At 37.4% G+C, this 19,511-nt stretch overlaps 1 protein-coding gene across 1 annotated transcript; it reads right to left on the minus strand.

Annotated features, from left to right (window-relative positions):
* Positions 1 to 1,576: 1,576 nt before the first annotated feature.
* Positions 1,577 to 13,788, minus strand: ANXA1 (annexin A1). The gene is made up of 12 exons (XM_085041862.1): positions 13,679 to 13,788; positions 12,240 to 12,333; positions 11,357 to 11,451; positions 9,998 to 10,111; positions 9,330 to 9,420; positions 8,415 to 8,494; positions 7,429 to 7,485; positions 6,020 to 6,113; positions 5,355 to 5,450; positions 4,357 to 4,415; positions 3,359 to 3,481; positions 1,577 to 1,946 (listed from the first exon to the last, which is right to left on the minus strand). Exons 1-12 carry the CDS (start codon positions 13,772 to 13,774, stop codon positions 1,887 to 1,889), a joined length of 1,059 nt encoding a protein of 352 aa, XP_084897988.1. The 5' UTR covers positions 13,775 to 13,788; the 3' UTR covers positions 1,577 to 1,886.
* Positions 13,789 to 19,511: the final 5,723 nt, after the last annotated feature.

Here is a 19,511-nt window from a genome sequence, read left to right on the forward strand (position 1 = left end):
AAATCCAAACAGCCTTTGATTACTGGTCTTCTGTGGTAACCCATTTTATCTTAACGACAATCTGACTAGAGTCAGAGTACTTAGATTTTCACTCACATTTCACTGCTGATGCTCTTACTGATTTGCACAGAAAACAACGATTATTTGTGCTGGTCCATTTAGTTTTCTGTCTCTCCCCTCTACTGTGCAGCATAGCTCTTTAAGACAAGGATTTTCCTTCTTAATGCCAAGAAATTATTTTTCCACCTATTTTAGCATAACTGAAAACTGTTTATTAGTTTGTGTTTTTGTTTGTTTGTTGTTTTGGTTTTTTATTTTGTTTAGAAACATCTCGCTCTTCTTCTCAGACCATCAAGGGCCCTTCTGGCACTCATGCCAGAAATAGATGGTGCAGTCACTCTGTTTCACAACTATTAACCTCAGTCCTATTTTTTGCAATATGAAAGTTTCTGGCCTGTAATAGTGGGCTGCAATTTTCCATGGCAATAGACACATCATCATAACATTTAAAACCATTATGAAATAGCCAGAAGAATGGCATTTTTAAAAAACTTCTGTTTATTTAAATGTTTAAAGAAGTAGTTCCCTAACTGTACCAAAACCTGTGCCTCTCAGACAGAAGGGAATTCCTAGGGGGATTCAACTGGCTTGCAGTAAAGCTGTGACTTCTTGATACAACACTACACAAACCAATCCTTCCTCTTCAAAACAATCAGCATTTGCATTTTAAAAGCAGACAAAAATAGAATACAATCAAAATGCAACTACTCTTGCCTCTAGCAAAAACACATACTTTACTTTAAAAAAATACTGAAATGCATTAAAATTAGAACTGTTTAGAATGCAGCAATGCACAGTAAACATTTCCTCTTTAGCATGGTCCTGCAAAACTTCTGTGATCAGATAACAACTGTTTTTATATTAATAGCATGATTAACTTTATACCATCTTCTCCTTTACTCTAAATGAAAATTCTAGATGTTCCTCCATTCCCATTTTGAAGTTGCATTGTTATGCTGGGCTCTCTCAAAGGGTATGTTCCTACTGAGACCCTCTTGCACTCAGCCAAAAAGAGATCTTATGCAGGTAAGAGGATTTGCCACTCCACACCCTAAAACTCTCCTCCTCCTCTTTTCTGTTGGGGGGTGCAAACCCAGGCTCAGAAAAGCACCCACTGCTTTTGCAAATGGCCAATTGCTTGAGGCATTAACCTCTAACATTTCAGTCTCTCACAATGTCCTATGAAGCATATTTAATTTTTTTCTTTTGTTTTTGTTCCAACGTACAAAACGTAACAGGTGTATTGATTCTCTAATTTAAATATGAACAAGACAGAGACACCATTGGGGTTTTTGAATTGTTAATTTTTTAACAGGTTATCCTTATATATTTTTCTTACATCTGGCTTACACAAACCCTTGCTGAAGTGAAATTGAAAGGTACAGACTCAGCTATGCTTGATATTACTACATTATTCTTTTATTATTTACCGATTTTTCCCTCATGCACTGTACTCAGACAAATTGAAATTAAATGCAGAATAGCAACAAAGGATATACAAAGTTACACATGAATAAATTTTATTTCACAAGTTTATTTGCTTAGCACAGATGAAAACGTTACAATTTTCATAATTAATCAAGCAAATAGAAACTTGGGGGGCATTCTTTCACTTTGGATAAGTAATGGGAATCAGAAATATTTATGCCATTCAGAGTAAGGATACTGAAAAAAATACATTCTGGGTTACAGATTTTAAACATAATACATATGCATTAAGCACAATTCGACAGAAACCTCAGTGCATGTAGCCTGTGTTTTATGTAGACAGGCAAATAGGAATACTTTCAGCAACTGGGCTTGAGTGCATTTCAGGAGCATGAAACTTAGTTATCACTTCCACATAAAGCCACCAGGATCGTTTCATAATCCCCTTTGAGTTCATCCTGTAAATTTAAGCATGAAAACCCCATAATAGTTAGAACAATGGTCTCAAGTAAAACAAGTTTCAATTAACATTCAGTATACATTGATCAAACATCAGTGCTTCATCTATATTAATGAACCACTTGATACGACACCCATTAGCCACAGACTGAGCTGCAACATAGTGCCCTCACTGAAGCTACTTGTATGACCTAGAAATAAACGCATGCATTTCCAGAGTGGGGCATAGGTAGACAAGGCCAGTAGAAATGCAGGGAGGTCTAATGGCATAAGTAAAGAAGAGAGACACAGAAGAATTTTATCCAGCCAGGAGCTTAAGTTTTCACTCTAAATAAACTGAAAATTTCTTTCTTGATCAGTTGTGTCCAATGTTCATTGATATTAAAAGACTTTGTGTATACACATTGTGTCTAGGAGCATCTCAAAGCATCCAAAAGCTAACAGTACAGTGATACTCAGCTCACCGTGGGATTGCTTATTCAACTTGGTAAAAATAGATAATAGGCATTAAGTATGCAGTGTAATTATAACATGCTTTTGTTTTCTCTAATTGGAATCTGAGTTATCATAGATATATGAATTTTTTAGTATAGCCACGCTATGCCTCAAGACATTTGGATGTAATCACAACTTTACATGATCAGGTGATGTAGTTACATACTAAATTACAGATCACACAGATGCTTAAGGGAAGATTAAGAGTGACCTTTGGCACCTAACTGAAAAAGTATCAAACACCAAAAAAAACTCAAAAGGCATTTTCATACATATAGGGAGTATGTTTCTACTCCAAGCAAAACTTTTTTTTTTCAGTAATGTCTACCACTCTCCACAAAGATGCTTCGCCAGTTTAGTTTTCTTCAAGTCCCTCACTGCTTATGTTTTCTGGAAAATGCATTGGGTGGTCAGTCTCTTTTAACAAAATATGTTTTTTAGTTTAACTCATTTACTTAGGACATATGGAAAACAGGCCAATAAATGTTAATAAAAGCTAACAATTCATTTGCTGAAGTACCCCAAATGTTAAAACTCCATATCCAGTTGCGTCAAATATCTCCCTTAGAGCATTCATGGCAATCATCTCCACTCTGCTGCCATGGTACTGCTTAAGTACAGGAATTTGGGGATACTGTAATCTCCATGCAGCTTTTGGCTTCTACTGTAAGATGGTATCTTGAGACATGTAATATTGCTAACAAATTATAATAGCTTTTTTTGACAAAATCTTTGACTTGGAAAAGGAATTAATTCTCCCAACCTCTGGGCCATTGGAAACATAGGTTACCCAGCTACAATGAGCTACTCCAGATGAACTGGTGACTGAGGAGCAGAAAAGCTAATAATTCTTTACTGGACTTCAAAAATCATCAGGCTGTTTTGCGTTTCATGTGTCACTGGGGAGAAAACCTACCATGATGGCTTGGCGGAGAGAGATGCCATACAGACTCTTGTAATAGCCTTTGATCTCATTCATGTCCTTTTCATGGCGTGAAACCATGATTCTGATGAGGTCTTTGTGCCGCGTCCCAGCACCCTATCAAAAGCAACAAAAACAGAAGGGGGAAAAACAAAAGGGAAAAGAATTATGCTACTTACGTCACAGAAATAGCTTTAATCAAGTTCTGTGTGTTAATCCATTACACTTCTATACAGATGAACGTGCCCCTTCCCCTTTCCTTTAGTATCTCTGATAAGGTAGCTTTCAAATCTGCCTTATGTTCCCTATGAGCACAATTCACTTCTGAAAGGCTACCTCCACCCTGGTTTTCTTTTTTAAACATTTCTTTTAGCTGTTTCCTAAAATCAGGCATCTCCTTCACTGTGCTTGCTACACATCAGGGACAGCCTAGACTTCACTGCCCTTTTTCATTACTTTTTTTAATTGTGCAATGATCTGCATTTTCATAATGTTTCACTCAATTTTTCACATACTGCTCCTAACCAAGTCACAGGACTTATGACAATACCTACATACTAGATTGTTTCATGATCTCCATCTGCCTCACTAACTTGGGTTCCAAATCTGCCAGAAGGATCATGGATGTTACATTAAAGATCAGGCTTCCACAAGGTTCTTGCCAAGATCTGTAATTGCTCTCCTCTTTCCTTTTCATTCTAATTGTTGTTTCATAAGTAAGAAAAGTTCCAGTCAGCTTCCTGTCACTGTAACAGTAAGAGATATGTGTGGATGGACAGATGCTCTCCTGAACACTCCACAGCAGACAACCCTTCCCATGGAAAGTCTCAGGTTTCAAAGGAAGGAATAGAAACAGTGAGAGAAAGACACTGAATTTTCTTTTGCACTCCTTTTCTATCACACAAAGGGCCTAGAGATCTCTAGCTAACCTTTTATTTTTCAGCTTATAAAGTACCCCCTGTTTACAAAGAAGAGCTCTTTCTTTAGGTTACCTTCATGGCCAAATGGAGTTTTTCAGCAAAGAAAGCTGGCTTGCTTGTGGCACACTTCACTGTAATGAAGCAGTAAGATAAGGTCACTTCTGCTACACATGTAACAAGTAACAAAAGTCTAGCAATAAAACACTTTACAAGCAGTCTCATTGTTCCTACCTACAAGCCCTATTCCCGTACTTCTTTGTTACCTTTCTTCAAAATATATGGGAAGTTACTTTCCTCTGTTTATTCAGAAAGCAATTCAGTCAGGGAGAACAGTTACTATAAAAACAAGACTTTTCTCCCTAGTTTACTGCCACAAAATCAAGGAAGGTGTTGCAGTTCCCAAGACGAAAAATATGAAAGCATTTATGCCTTCTATAGCAGAGCTGGAGATTATGATCTGATATTTTATAAACCAAGTCATAGTTCTCTTGTGATATTAAGAGGGATCTGATGGAAATCATTTTTTTATCCAAAATATGTTTAACTGTGATACAAAACCTAAGAAAATGATGGGTTTCTGGCTCCCAGTTCCATCCCTGGTCCAGTAGGGAGTCCCTGCCTTACCTTACTGTTCATGAGCAACAGTCACTAACTTTACATGAGTATTTTCTTGAACAAAACCACAGAAGCAAATTTGTTACAATAATCATATATTGTATGTATCCTTGCAACATGAAACTTGAGAAGAGTGAGTTTGGTTGAGTTTGATTGATTAACACTATTGGATTTTTGACACAAATTGTGCCTGTTCTGGCAGCTCTTTTTGGCATATTGACTTCCTGTAAAGGTCTTTCTATGTTGACAACTCATCTGTTCTCCTTGAAGGACCTTTCCACATATCAGGATAGGCATTTCTACTCATTCATCAACTTCAACTATGATTGGATTAGATTTTCCAAGGTGTTATTTAGCAAGCTTCTCAGTGAAGTAATGTAAGTACAGAACAATTATGGCAGAAGTTTCAGTTTAGTCAGCCCACACAGTAGGTTTCACTCTGCAGAACTACTTACCAACAGCAGTGAGGCAATTCTCAATATCACCTTTCAGCTCCAAATCCAATACCTTGTTCATGTCATGCTTGCTGTATTTGGTGTACTTCTGAAAGACTAAATAAAGGAAGAAAACATTATTCTCTCTGCACTATCTGTTCTGTCCTCACTGCTGCACTAGAGGACTGTTTGTGGGTCATATTTCTCACCTTCTTCAGCCAGCACAGTGTAAAGAGCTGTGTTAGTGCATGGACTGGTGGAGCCAGCATACAGAATGGGACTTTGTTAGGATGGAAGGCTTCATTTCCCATCAATAGGGGTAGAGGTGGCCAACTGACTACGCCAGAGTCTGTGATGTTGTGGGATAGCCCACTATCTAGGGCAAGCTGGCTGAGAAGCAAGACTACATTGGGGAGCTGTCAGAACCTCTGCCACACTGATTGCTTGGCATTGTGATCACTTGCCATGTGGGACTTCATGGAAGTAGTTTTGGTAAGAGCCTAAATGATGTTGCTCATCTCTACTATGAAAAGAAGACCCAGGCTGCCAACCACACCCTTAGTGATTCTTCCAATTACAAAAACATTTGCAGCAGGCAGATTTATGTCTTGATAATCTGAATCTCCTGTGAATTCAAGAGCAGGCCAAAGTCATCCCAGAGAAGCACAAAATTTCATTTGACATACCCCTTCGAAGATGTGGGTAGCTTCTTGAAGTAAGAACAGTAACAAACACACCAATATCTGTTCCTTTCCTTTTCTCTCCTGCTTCATACAAGGCCTGTCGTAAAGAAAAGGCAGCAAAATCAATATTGGAATAGCAAAACTCAAACAGAAATACTGCACTTTTGAGGGTCGTTGCTTGTTAGCAATGGACACCAGCCCTTGACACAATCCAGATCAAAACTACCTCAGACAAACACCAGCTCTGTCAAATAATACTTCATACTTATGTCATAATAGTACCTTGAGAACACTATTCAGCTAGAAAACATATTTTCAGACATTTCACAATCATCTTCAAGTTTTCCTGGGTATACTACGTTCTTGAATGAAGTTATTTTTTATTTGTCATGACAGCAGTCAGCATGGAAGTTCAGGACTGGTAGGATTTCTTAAGACTGACAAAATTATCTGTGCAATTAACTGGTCCTATATGCAGAGAAGTCTACATACCAAGTACTTCCTGGAGTGACTTTTACTTCCAGGAAAGTAAAAGCCAAATCAGCCTCCTCCATTTTACTCACCTCCTCAAACCTTTCCAAGAGTAATAATTAAAGACCTCCACAAAGCACAAAGATTTAACATGCTTCATCAAGTTAAACAGTATTGAACTTTTGAGCTTAGACAAAGTATTAATTTACTTTCATATCTGGGGTTGATGACAGAACTAAACTCCTTACGTAGCAGAAATAAAAGCATAAAAGCATGTTATTTCTCAATGTTTCTCGGCTGGAATTTTTTTTTTTTAAATTTTCCAAGTCTGTCTAAATTTAAATTGTAACTCTAATGCAAGATTTTATAGGTGAAAACTCAGAAAAGACTGCTAATTTTTACCAAAATTTTAGCAAAAATAATCCAACTAACGGTGGAAGAAATAAGAAAGAGATCAGATGTTTATTTTAGAATTATTGAGAAAATTACTTGCGAGGTTTAGCCACTAATCTTGAAACATTCATCACTGCAAAGCAATAGCAATATCTAACATACTTCAGAGTTCACACTGGTCAGTGTATGGTAGCTAATTCTGCACATAGATGAGCACACCCTTGTACCCGAATTCAAGAACTGTTTCATAAACAGAAGGAAGACTGGGTCTGATTCCTCCTCTTGTTGACTTGTACATCAAATGCATGCTTTACATGAACTAGACAAAGTCATTAAGAAACATTTCTGAAGCTAGATATTAGGGTGAAAATCTAATTTCCCTTGATAATGAACTTACATGAACTTTGCAAAATGCTATCTCCTCAGAAAGGATTGCTGTATGACACTGAAATCTCTGTTAGGTCTGCAATGAACAGGATTCAGACAGGCAGTGTAATCTCAAGTAAGTCAGAAGAAGTTGTTCTGCTAAGTGGCAAATATGACCTTACCCTGGCATCATTGTCAGCAAGTTCATCACTCACATGCGGATTTTCACAACGATCAGCCTACATCAAGAAATAAATAAAATTTCATTGGTACTCACAATCATTCAGTTCACTAAAGATCAACACTTTTGAGTTCCACAGCACCACTCTCATAAGTAAAATAATATATAACTGGAAATAGGTGCAGTTATATCAATCATTTTGTGAATAAAACTGTTGTATTTGTAATCAGAGAACATAGACTTCTTAGGCCATCAGTAACTTATTTCTTAAGTCCTACATAAAAATCCACAGGAAGTATTTGTTTCTTGACATGAAACTACAGGCTGTGAACCTGTGACCTGCTCCTTGATGACTACTCAATAGACTCCTTTCAAGTGGATTTGAAAGTTAAAACTGAAAATCCAACCTATGCATATGGATGCATCAAAAATTATCCTGTGTGCAAGTACAAGCCTCATATACACATACTGAAAAATCAAGTATTTATGCATTTCAAAAGGGTCTTTTCATTGGGAAGGTCCAGTGTTCGAACTCATCTACTTTTGAATGTAAATTTGCAAAACACTTTGTCCACTTGTTAACTTCCCTGCCCTTGTCTCATTATATAACTACTAGCGCCTAGGGAAAAAAAAAGTTTATTTCTCTAATTTTAGGCATTTCTTCTTTCTCCGTTTCTAGTATACTGACATGCCATTATGCCTGTTACTTTTTCTAGTGCTTAAAGATATAACAAAGTATTTAAAGCATAACTGATAAAAAGGAAATACATTTTAAAATAATGTTTTAAAGGGTATTTGAGATAAAATCTTATTATAGTTTATTTAAGAACAGTTTCTAATGGCCTAGGATATGAAAGTAAAAAAAGCAATGCAAAGAAATAAATAATACCTAAATTTTTATTTATTTCATGTCTCTCTAGAATAGTCTTGAAAAGATTGATTTTTGATTATAGATACTGTCACTCAAAATGCTCAAACAAATCATACCTTGGCTAGAGCAACCAAAGCCTTTTGAAAGTCTCCAGATGTGTCAGAGATGATGTCTTGTGTCAGATCTCTCTTCAGCACTGAAATCAAATCATAATTTGTTTTGAAGTTATCAACTAAGTTGACTAGATAACCATTTAAGGTTATCCAAACCATTCTAAGATATTTTTCAGTCTTTTCCTAATTTCCCACTTAAATATGCCCACTAGAAATGTAATTTTCTTCCATTCTCATTTGATTTCAAGTGAAGGATTTTATTTGTAACATGTCCTCTAAATACTGAGATACGCTGTGAATTGGAGGTTAAACCCAAAATATGCCAAAAATGTCCTTTTCTAAGGTCTTGTGGGTAGCATTGTCTTGGGTCTCTTCTTGTCAAATACAAAACCATTTTTCTGAGCCTTTTTCTTTTACATTCTTATTTCTGGTTCTTCTTATCAGTACTAAACTCAAACAGACAACTCTCCTAAAAAATGGAGCTAATCAATCGACATAGAAGAGAGACACCCCATTACATTTTAATAATTTTTTTCAAATATTTTCTCCCTGTGGTTCAGTGGTTGCTCCTATGGCTATACTTTTATTTTAAAATGTCAGCCAGGGTTTAGTTACAGGGGAAGAAAAGCAGCTTGGTTTTGCACGCATCCTAGAAAGCATCTAAATGTGTGACTCATTCCATGAAATACTCACAATTCCAACAGTGGTGATGTAACTTCTCCTTCACTGCTGGCACCTACATAGGTCAGCAAAAGTCACCATGACCTCCCTCCCAAGACAATGTCAAGTTTTCCTGAAGCTTCATTTGAACACAAACATTCATATTGTGTTCAGCTTGTCATACTAAGAATTCAGGCTGTGACTCTAATGTGTCTGCTATAGTTGTACCATTAATACTTCTTTCTTGCTCTGAATTACCTTCTTTGTAGTATCTGTTGGCTTCTTTGATCTCTTGGTTAGTTCTTGAGGCCAGAATCTCAATTAAGGTATCTTCATCAGTTCCAAGCCCCTGATAAAAGTGATCAAATTTTCTGAGATGTTATCCAATAGAGCAAACTTAAATTTTTTAACAGAAATGAGACGAGAACCATTGACTTGGCTTTGAAGGCACCACATGTAATAAGAAATAAAACTTAAAATATTGTGCTACCATAGAGCATTGTAATTTTAGTTCTTTTGGAATTAAATTTTTATCACATTTAATATACCAGTACCAAAGGAAGTGCTAAAGGAATCAAACATTGTGCATAAAAGACAGAAATGTAAAATCAATGAAGAAAAATACCTTCTTCCCTATTTTCTTTCTGTTATGTAAACGTGTATATAAACATGGCTCCAATTAGCAATCAATTTTCAGAAGGTAGAAAGAGTTCACTCTCAAAAAAGAATCTCCAGATCTGAAGTTCAGCAGAGATTACTGTGTCTTATTCTCATAAACTGAACTACCAATACACATTTATTTTACAAAATGAAGTTAAAATAAAAATAATACATAAGCCTTGAAATCTATGTCCAGTGTCATTTACAGGCTTTGAGAATTATTGATGCTCTCTAGGAAAAGTTTCTCTCTGAAGATTTTGCCTTACCTTCATAGAAGCTCTTAATTCTTCAGCATCCAATTGAGCTGGAGTTTTGAGCAAAGCCACAACAACATCTTCTAGGTGGCTTTTCAGAGCTTTTTTCATTGCTTCTTCTAGACTCTGTTTCAGGAAGAATAAGAAACACACTAAGCTACTGAATGGTAAAAGTATCGCTGCTGTTCAGCTGCGGTCCAAAAATTAGCCTGACCTCTGATCTATCTTAGTTTACATCATTCTTTTATCTATAATAAAAAGAATTATGAAGCCCTACTTTAAGTTTCAAATTTGTCACCTTTATGTTAATCGAAGTGTCAAGCAGGGTTTTTCTCTAAGTATTCAGGAGAGTTTTCACAGATCGGAGTTCAGCTATATTGAAACACTGACAGTATCAGAAGAAGACTCAAAATAGGCTGCTTGCTTTTCAAGAGAAGATAATGCCATATTGCTCTTACAATTATGATTGAGTTGCTTATCTGTATAACATTTGAACCCACCATTTATTGCATGAAGGACAGAGAGTTTGAAGTGGTCATATGTAACATCATCCTAAACAAAATCACAAGTCCTGAAGATACAAGCTATATTCTAATTTGACCTACATTTAAGGGGGGAAGGGGGGAGTAATTAAAAAACTGATTTATTCTGCTGCCTATCAGCACTCTTATTCTGTTTGTGCTCATATTGTAGCTGTTAGAATTAAAATGTCACCCTTCTTTGTCAGGATAGCTGAACCAATGAGATTATTTCAGAAACAAGCATGCTGTCTGTAGTTGTGTCAGATCTCTCTTTTGATAGCGCACCAGGAACTAAGACATCTGATAATCTATAAGCACTATTGCCCTTGAATCTTTGACATTATATTTTAATATAATTATTTTAAAAAGTATAATTGCAAAGCTGGAGCTTCCTCTGAGAGAGGGGAGGGCTGTGAAAACAAGTGAGGTTTCCTGAACAAAAACAGCAAAGCTAGGCTAAAGTCATATATTAGACTTACTTTCTAAGTTGGCCTTTAAAAGTTACCCTCAAAGGAATCCCTATCCAAGGAGAAAGTACTCACTATGTCTGGTATGCCAATCATGAAATTGGAATTTCAATTTAGAGTTACAGGTTCAACTGGAGAAAATCTTTAATAGGGAAGAGTAAGAGCAATTTGAACACTTTCCAGAAACATGAATTAACTTCTGAGCTTTTCAGTTCCAGGGACTAGCAGTTCTACTACTTAGAGATAGGAGAACCCGAGAAGCTCCTCCTTATACCAGTGTCCTATCCTATTCAGTATTCTATCTTCCTCATATATACCATGTGAGCCAGCAGAAAAATTGATATTCTGGGTGTAAATGTAAGCTTGGCTTGAATATACTGTACCTTTCCTTTGGTCTGCTGATAGGCAGCTTTGATCTGCTGACGCTGAGCATTTGTTCTTTTAGTCATGATGTCAATGATGGTGGCTTCATCCACACCTATGAATCACAAAAAAAATCCAGTATGTTCAAAATATATGGACCATTTAGTCAGTTACCTTTTTTTATTATTATGTGCTTTATGTCATATTTTGATTTCTTGACACACTCAAGTTTAACCAAAGCAAAACTGTAATCATCTATGGACTCACAATTAGTGATGTAGTGAAGAAACAAAATAAACAGATCCCTCTAAGACACAGAAATTTCATTCAAAAAATCTTAATGTGTTCTGACAGTAGATCTTCCACTAAACTGAAAAGCATCCTGAAAAATTCCAAACTAACAGAAACCCACACTAAAAAAGAAAATAGATATCATAGTAATTTAATCTCAGTAAATCAAACTGAAAAACCTTTTGAAGTACAGACAAAGTGCCAAATGTGAATTTCATTCAAAGAGAGAAATGTAACAAAAGCATATAGTATACTATCAGCATAATCACTACCACCTGCAGGAATTTTACAGAAATCAAGCCAGAAGATATTAGTATGTTATGTTACAATATTTTTTCCTTCCCTAGAAATTAAATTTTTGCAACCCTTCCTTCAATATACTCAAGAACTTTAATATAGCATTAAGTTCTGTAACTGTAATACAATACCAGCCTATCAAAGAGTTGAGATTCTTCACCAAGAGGCAAAATTTAATGTATTGCAAAGCTTTAAAAGTTGAGGCACCACTCCCGCTTGCCATTGCCTCTTGCTCTGATATTTTATTCAGTGCTATTCTCAAACTTTCCTAAGGAAGAGTCCTAATGTAGCTTGTTAAATATTCACTCCTCTTACCCTTTACAGTAAGAGCTCTGTCCAAAGCGACAACATCAGCTGATGGATCAAAATTAGGGTATGACTGTACTCCGTGGATACCTTTTGCACTTTTCTGCAAAGGGAAAATAAAAAATAAAATTAAAAAAATAATTTAAAATTGCTCATACACACCGATAGTTTAGCCAGATAATTCTGAATCACCTATACTCTTTTTCTTGTTTCAAAAACCAGTATTTTAATTTTTTCAATCTGTAGCTAATAAAATAAAAGACCCCAAGAGAAAGGAAATGATCTTGTGAATACATGTTTTACACACAACACTTTGTATTGAATTTTGTACACTTCTAGCATCTCATAATTAAATGTTCATCTCCCTGCACAATTGTCTCACTAGGAGTTTTAAGAGAGCAGATAGACTGCATACTTAAATCAGTCTCTTGCGTACTTTTCAGAAGATCATTGCATCTTGAGTGCTAAGTCAGCAAAGGAATGGGACTGTCACACTGCCTGTTTCTCAATCTCTTTGTGTACTGGTTCCCACGCCAAACTTATCTACCAGCAACACAAAACTGTCTGTAACCACCACAGCCAAGAATGTCTTGGGACTTTGGGAACAGAGCGGGGATAAGGATGGTGGAGCCAAAGGTTAATGCACAAAATGTTGTGTAGTCAAAATTACAAAATCCACAGGCGTCTAGAGCAGAAAACTTTTGTTTGCTGAAATTTCCCCTATATAATTTTGTTTTCAATATGTAAGTTTTTTTGGGAACTCTTGTGACTTCACAGTGAACTGCTTTACTTTTGCTTTCATTTCAATGTTTTCATTATCACACAGATTCTCATATAAGCCTGGCACAGCAACTCTGGATTCCTCACTACCATATTCCTCCCTTCTAATCCCTAACAGTACTCATTGTCTGAGGCTTTTTATTATGTGCTATGGCTGTTTCCACCACAAGAATGGCATGTGATATGAAAACTGGCATATATAGTAGTGACTTTACTTCCTCCTTTACATTCCTGAGTTCCAGCTCATGACTTCCTACACCTCAGCCAAAGAGTCCCTGGTTTTTCTGCCATACATCATCTGAACATGCCCTTACATGTTCACACAACTCAGCATCAGATTACTACTTTAAAGAAGCTGATTTGAGTGAATCAGTGACTGGCCACTGGGAATTACAATTTAATCACACTAAATAATTCTTCCTAGGAATTGGTAACTGGACTGATAGGTGCAAATAGGAGAAAATTTTCATCTGGTAGCAGACTTCCTAGGGTAAATGGTTACATTAGATTATACACTGCAATAAAATTGGGTTCCAGTTCTGGTCTGCTGGAGTTTTGCCATTGTTTTTCCTCCATTTGCACACATGAAAGATGTTTAAATGCCTTCAAACCACTTGTAAGAGTACAGGAAAATAAGCATGATGCTCCTAAAAGTTAATAATACTTACAATACAGTCCTGCTCCTGATTGTCCATGAACCAAGCCTGCTTCAGAAATTCTGATACCATAGCCATGTTGACAAGAGTTTCTGGGAAGAGATGCATCAAGTTACAAACCATTTTTCATAATTTTCAGCAGCAGGGCAACTCAAGATTTCCTACTCTCAAAATAATTTCTCTAGCACTATGACATGCAGTGGTTAGTGTCATAGGTTGTAACTGGCCTGTGCTGTTGGAAAAAGGTAATTTTGACATTTCACAGGTGAAGCAATGCTCCACAACTGCTTGCACAGCCCTACACTCTTAGCTACTTTCAGAAGTTTTAGATTAGGACAGCAGTAGTACTATTTGCTTATAGCAATACATTAACATTAGCATTGACTTAAAAAGGAAGTTACTAGAAAACAATTAGACTGTCTTTCTCATTAGTTAATCTATCACCTATGCCCATTTAGTTTGATTATTTTGAAATTCACTGATAAACAAGTGTTCTTGTCACATCATTTACTGAGGTTAGAGTTCTTGTGTATTATGTTAGGACAAAAGATATTCCCTTGTTAAATACACTTCCATGTAATTTCTTTGACTAGATGTTTTCTAAAGAAGGTGAGTAAATCTGCATTGTTTACGGAAAATATACGTTGTTTTTTATTTCTTACATATTTCCTACAATGTCTACATTATAATAATAAAACATTACCAATTTAAGAAGAGAAAATAAAAGTAATTTTTGCTTTTTACCACTCAAAAGAAAATCCACCCAGTTTTTCCACAAGTCACTGTGCAGAAAGGGAAAAAATTATGAGTGGAGATGTGACATTAAGTACTAAAAATAATGAATGGGTTGCTTCCTAACAACATCTGTTGTTGGTGTGAGGAATATTCTTTTTGCTAACTGATATAGTGAGGCAACAGAAAGAAGAAATCAATGGTTTATCAAATAAATTTACTCAAAAAAGATTATTTTTTTTAAAAACACCCTTCCTCAGCAAACTCTAGAGAAGAATTGGTATTAAAGCACACATATAAACAATAACTAGAGATAGTGCTGCTGAGTAAAGTAGACTGACTTTGAAACTGGTGTTAAGAGACAAGATTCTACTCGCAGTCTTGGAGTACAGATCATATACACAATTACAAAAATTATGTCAGTTATGCTGCTAACACTTCCCCTCTGTCCTGTAGGAAGGGCAGAGACCAGTCCTTTGAATCTATACAAGTTCAGGACCAAGGAGTGTAGCTGCAGTCCAGCTCTTTCTTTCCCTCACAGCAAAAGTGAAGCTTACTTGCACATTCAGCAGCCTCACCCAGCAACAGCTATCTCACACAGCCTGCCTGCATCTCTCCTTGCCACCCCTCTCCACAGTAAGAGCCACCTTCACTCCCTCTTCCCAAAAAAACCTTGCTTTTTTTCCTTCCCTCAGTCCCAAGGGCACAACATCTATTTCTGCCTGTGCTGCCAAAAAAACTGATTTTAAATAAAAACTGGTTTAAAATCTGTATGGTTTTTAAAGTAGGTCTCAACTGGGTAAATAATGGACAGAATATCGAGTCAGATTTAAGGACCAGCTTTTATGACCTGCTATTTATTCGGGATCAGAAAAGGATGCTTTCATCACAGCTGTTACCAGCACTTTTCTCAAGCTGTCTGACTCCTGCACCCTCCTTGTATTGACAGAACTTAACAAGGTAGATGGAGCACTAAGGTACCTGAAGTTCTGCTGTATTTTGAATAGCACATATGAAGGCCGTGTGCAGCAGCATGAAAACACTTAAAAGTCTCCACACTGGGCACAGTGAGTCATCAACACTGACGTGTACTGGTATGTCTGCTGACTGACTCAGAGCACAGAGCCACTTAAAACTCTGAAACAAGACTCAGTCTCACAGCACCAGGTCTGAGAAGAGGTGTGTTTTGCTTGATAAAGTCACACTTTTCAGAGAGAACTGGCTTCAGGGAAGCACTGCTAACCGATACATTTCTTTGACATATCCCACACCCACCCCTCACATCCAGCTCTAAAGGTTGTGCTGCCCTTGGGGCTTGCTAGAGCAGAAGGCTTCTAGACTACACTAAATTGGGTTTATTAAGCCTCTAAAACTTTATGTGTTTTCTGATTTAAATTATACAGTGGAACAACAAAGTATGTGCCTTAAAAACTTAAATAAGTACTTTTTTCTTTTGCAATAAAGACACTGACATGTACATCCATCTATTTCCATCTAGCATACAAATAATGAAATTTTAATATAAGTCAAAGTAGGCAACGGTTCTTGAGAGGAGCTAAAGACCTTAATCCGCTTGAATTACCTTAGCAAGATAAGAAACCAACTTATATAAAATTCTTCTTCTGCTTTATAAGAAACTACATCTGATAAGGAAAAAGAAGACTGGAATCTAGGAAGACAGTCAGCCCCCTGATGGAGCAAGGTCTTGTCCAATGCTTTGACTCCTGCCATTCCAAAATGCAAATAGATCATGTAAACAATATCTAGATCCAGGAGGGATACATTCAGTCCATTAATGTATGAAAAGGACTGAAAGAACTGATGGCTTTCTGTCATACATTTTTGAGTACTTTTATGCTAAGGACATGGATTGTGAACAAGGAGAGGAAAAAAAGCATATGCTTACTGAGAGGAGCAAACAGAAAGTACCACGGGAAAGTGTGATGCTCCTTTCTGCTTACTCCATTCCAGGTACCTATTTGAGAGTTATTCTGTTAAATTAAATATTGTCTAGGCTACACATCCCACTTCCCAGTCTGGAATGTATAGATGATACATTAAAAAAGCAAAGAAGATCAAGAAGTTAATGTCTCTCAGCTTGAAAAGTATTGTGAGTTTTATGCATTTTATCATTCTCAGTTGGAATGACCAACATCACAACTGGATTGAACAATCAAACAGACATCCAGACTGAAAGCCCCAACTGTTGTTTCATGAAAACTACCACAATATTGCTTTCTGCTGGCTCTTAGTCCCCTGAAGATGCACCCTTGAACTAGACCTATTGAAATCTTTTAAGGTTTTGAGAAAATATCTTATTAAAAATATTTAAAGACACAAACTAGATTTTTACACTATAGCTGTGTCAAATGACAGCATTTATCTATGTTTATTTAACCATATTGTGAAGCATGTCAGATCCATCACCTCTGGTTACTTTCAAAAACTCAACACCAGGATCTTGAAATAAATTAAAGTCATGACACACAGTTGGAAAAACAGGCAGAAGAGCTAATACAGTCATTTACTGTGCAGTGGAAAGTCTGCCGAATATGAAAACATCAGAGGAAAAAAGCAATCTCATCCTTGTAAAGTTATATGGAAAGATTTAGCAGAACAAAATGCTAATGATGATACAGCTCTTACACGGCTTTGCCAAGTCCTTAGTCAGAAAACCAAGATTTTGCTTCTATGTTTCTAAAAGATAGTTTGATTTCTAAAATTTTATTTCTAATTTGATTTCTAAGAGATTGGTTTCTCATCACTTTCATAAGCAATGACTCCTCTATAGTACTAAAGCAACAAACTGTTGTTGAAGTAACAGCAGCTGTTTCTATTTTTTAAGTTTACATACAAAGCATGGTAGTTTTCTAGGAACTCCAGATTTACTGCAGGTTTCTACAGCAGCCTGCTAAACAGGCAAAGAGAAAGTATATGAAATTGCTAACTGCAAATAAGTTTGATTTTGAAGTTTAAACCATTTTTTAACCGTTGTTTTATTTATAATTGCATTAAATAAAAGCAATAATTATCCAAACCCTTGTGTAAAATGTTCCAAAGTGGAAAGAATTTCTCCTGCCCACACCCGTCTCTCTCCCTGACAACAAATCCAACCCACAGAAAGTTTGCACCAGCCAGCATACAATTCTTAAAGTGTGCTGGGTCTACAGAGAGCAGTAATTAACTACAAAATCCTACCTTCCTCTTCACAAACACTGCCTTGCAGGGCTGCACAGTCAGGAGTAGAGGAGCAGAGAGGACTCTCAAAGCTTTTATATAGCCTGTGCAGGAAACCCCACCTAGCAACTAGTGTTTCCAAAGCCCTAGTAATCATCTGCGGCAGCTATATCTGGGTGCCACCCAAAATGGAGAAACATTAAGGGAAAAAAAAAAGAGTCATTGCGAAACTATGTGCTGGCGAAATTATGTGCAGATTTCTGAAGAGAAAAGACAACAAATGAGCAAGTCATGGTAGCTCTCCCTTCCTGCCCTGACCACATTCCCTACTTCAATAAATTGCCATAAATCTTTTGGCATCGTATGATTAAATGTTCAGAAAACTAAGCTTGAGTTACTGTCTTCACATTTTGACATGTCTGATACTATATCAAAGTGAATATATTAAGACATATCCTTGCTCAGTGAAACTTTGAGAGAAAAAAGGGAGAAGAATCAAAGCAACATCCTCATTTCCCTGAGATCTGGTGGCTATCAGCTGTGCTTCTTTTGCACATGGGCCCATGGCAGAAGTGGCCCAGCAATAAAATGTGTCTGGTTTTTAATATAAATAACTTTTTTTTCGTGGAAAGAAACACCTAGAAAATGGCAGGCCTAATATAAGGGCAATAATTGGCACCTACATAATTAGAAAGAGGTTGAAACAATCAGATTAAACTCTCAAGTTCAAAGTGAAAGTGTGTTGCACAAGATGAGGGTATATCTACTAGAAGTGGCTTCCTGCAAGCACTTGCTTGCCAAGCCAGCCCAGCAGAGACCCATGCGTATCGCTAGCAACTCAGATTGGCCTGGAACGTGGTGCCCAGTGAAGAAACACCTCTTACTGAACCAGAAGTGTTTGCAGTGAGCAGTTAAGACTCCCAGCAGACTTTCATCCTCCATCTCCTGATTTGCTGCAACACACTGGCACTCCCAGGAGGGTTGATCTGCTTCACATGAATGTACATGACATGCAGTCTGCCCTTGAAACCCATGTCTTGCAATTTGTTAAATGGGGAAGAGGAACTGACTCATGGTTATTATCAGAAAGGATCCTCACAAAAGTCTCAAATGTAACATAACACACATGCACATGGCACATACTATTCCAGCATATTTTACATCTTCCTCTGTGCCCCCAAGTGGGTGGTGCTCAGATTAACTTGATATCACTGTCAAGGAGGTCTCTATCCTAGCAGCCTGAGGGCAGAGCCCCAGGAGTGCTGAAGGAGACAGTGGGCAGGCCAGCTGCCCTGGGATCTGCCCTCAGCAGCACCTCAGCCCTGGTGCTGGCTGGAGACACTGCCCTGCTGCCTTACAGAGGGCTGGGACTGAAAGTGGCACCCAACCTTGGGCTGCTGGCCTGCCAAATTCCCGTCCCAGAGAGCTGCCAACAGCTGGGGCTGCTGCAGTGCCCACCCAGTGTGCTGATCCTGGCTGGGATGATGGCAGAGGAGGACCTGCCCTGCTGACCCCCACGGCAACACTTCTGGCCCCCAGGAGACCACAGCCCACCCCTCTGACAGAAATTTTCTCCTACACTTTGTCATTTCCTTTCCCCCTGTACATTTAATATATCTTTTGACAAAGATGTTTCAGATGTTTTCAGTGAGCTGAATAATGGAAGGGGCCTACCAGCTGACAGTGAGCAAGCTGCCAGGTTTTATGTTGATTTGCTTATTTAATGATGATGTTTGGTGTTCAGATTACTCCAACCCTCCTGAATTCCATGTCAGGATGACATTAGCAGTCTTACTTCACTTGGGTCAGGTGCTGGCCAAAATTTCTGCTTATACTCTTTCTCTGGGACTGTTTCCCTCATCTATTAATGAGCATGGCTGACGGTAGGAATCAGCATGCTACAGATAAGACACAGTAAGACACCCCTCCATGATGA

The sequence above is a fragment of the Lichenostomus cassidix genome, chromosome Z, assembly GCF_008360975.1.
Source record: "Lichenostomus cassidix isolate B80296 chromosome Z, HeHo_3.0, whole genome shotgun sequence".
Lineage (NCBI taxonomy): Eukaryota > Metazoa > Chordata > Aves > Passeriformes > Meliphagidae > Lichenostomus > Lichenostomus cassidix.

Bases quoted from the DNA above. Each gene is read 5' to 3' on its own strand.
- ANXA1 (XM_085041862.1), bottom strand. From the start codon at position 13,774: ATGCATCTCTTCCCAGAAACTCTTGTCAACATGGCTATGGTATCAGAA. The intron at 11,452-12,239 runs GTAAGAGGAGTG...TGTGATTCATAG, and splicing joins CAGAGCTCTTACTGTAAAGG to GTGTGGATGAAGCCACCATC. The intron at 3,482-4,356 runs GTAACCTAAAGA...TGCTTTTGATAG, and splicing joins AACTCCATTTGGCCATGAAG to GGTGCTGGGACGCGGCACAA.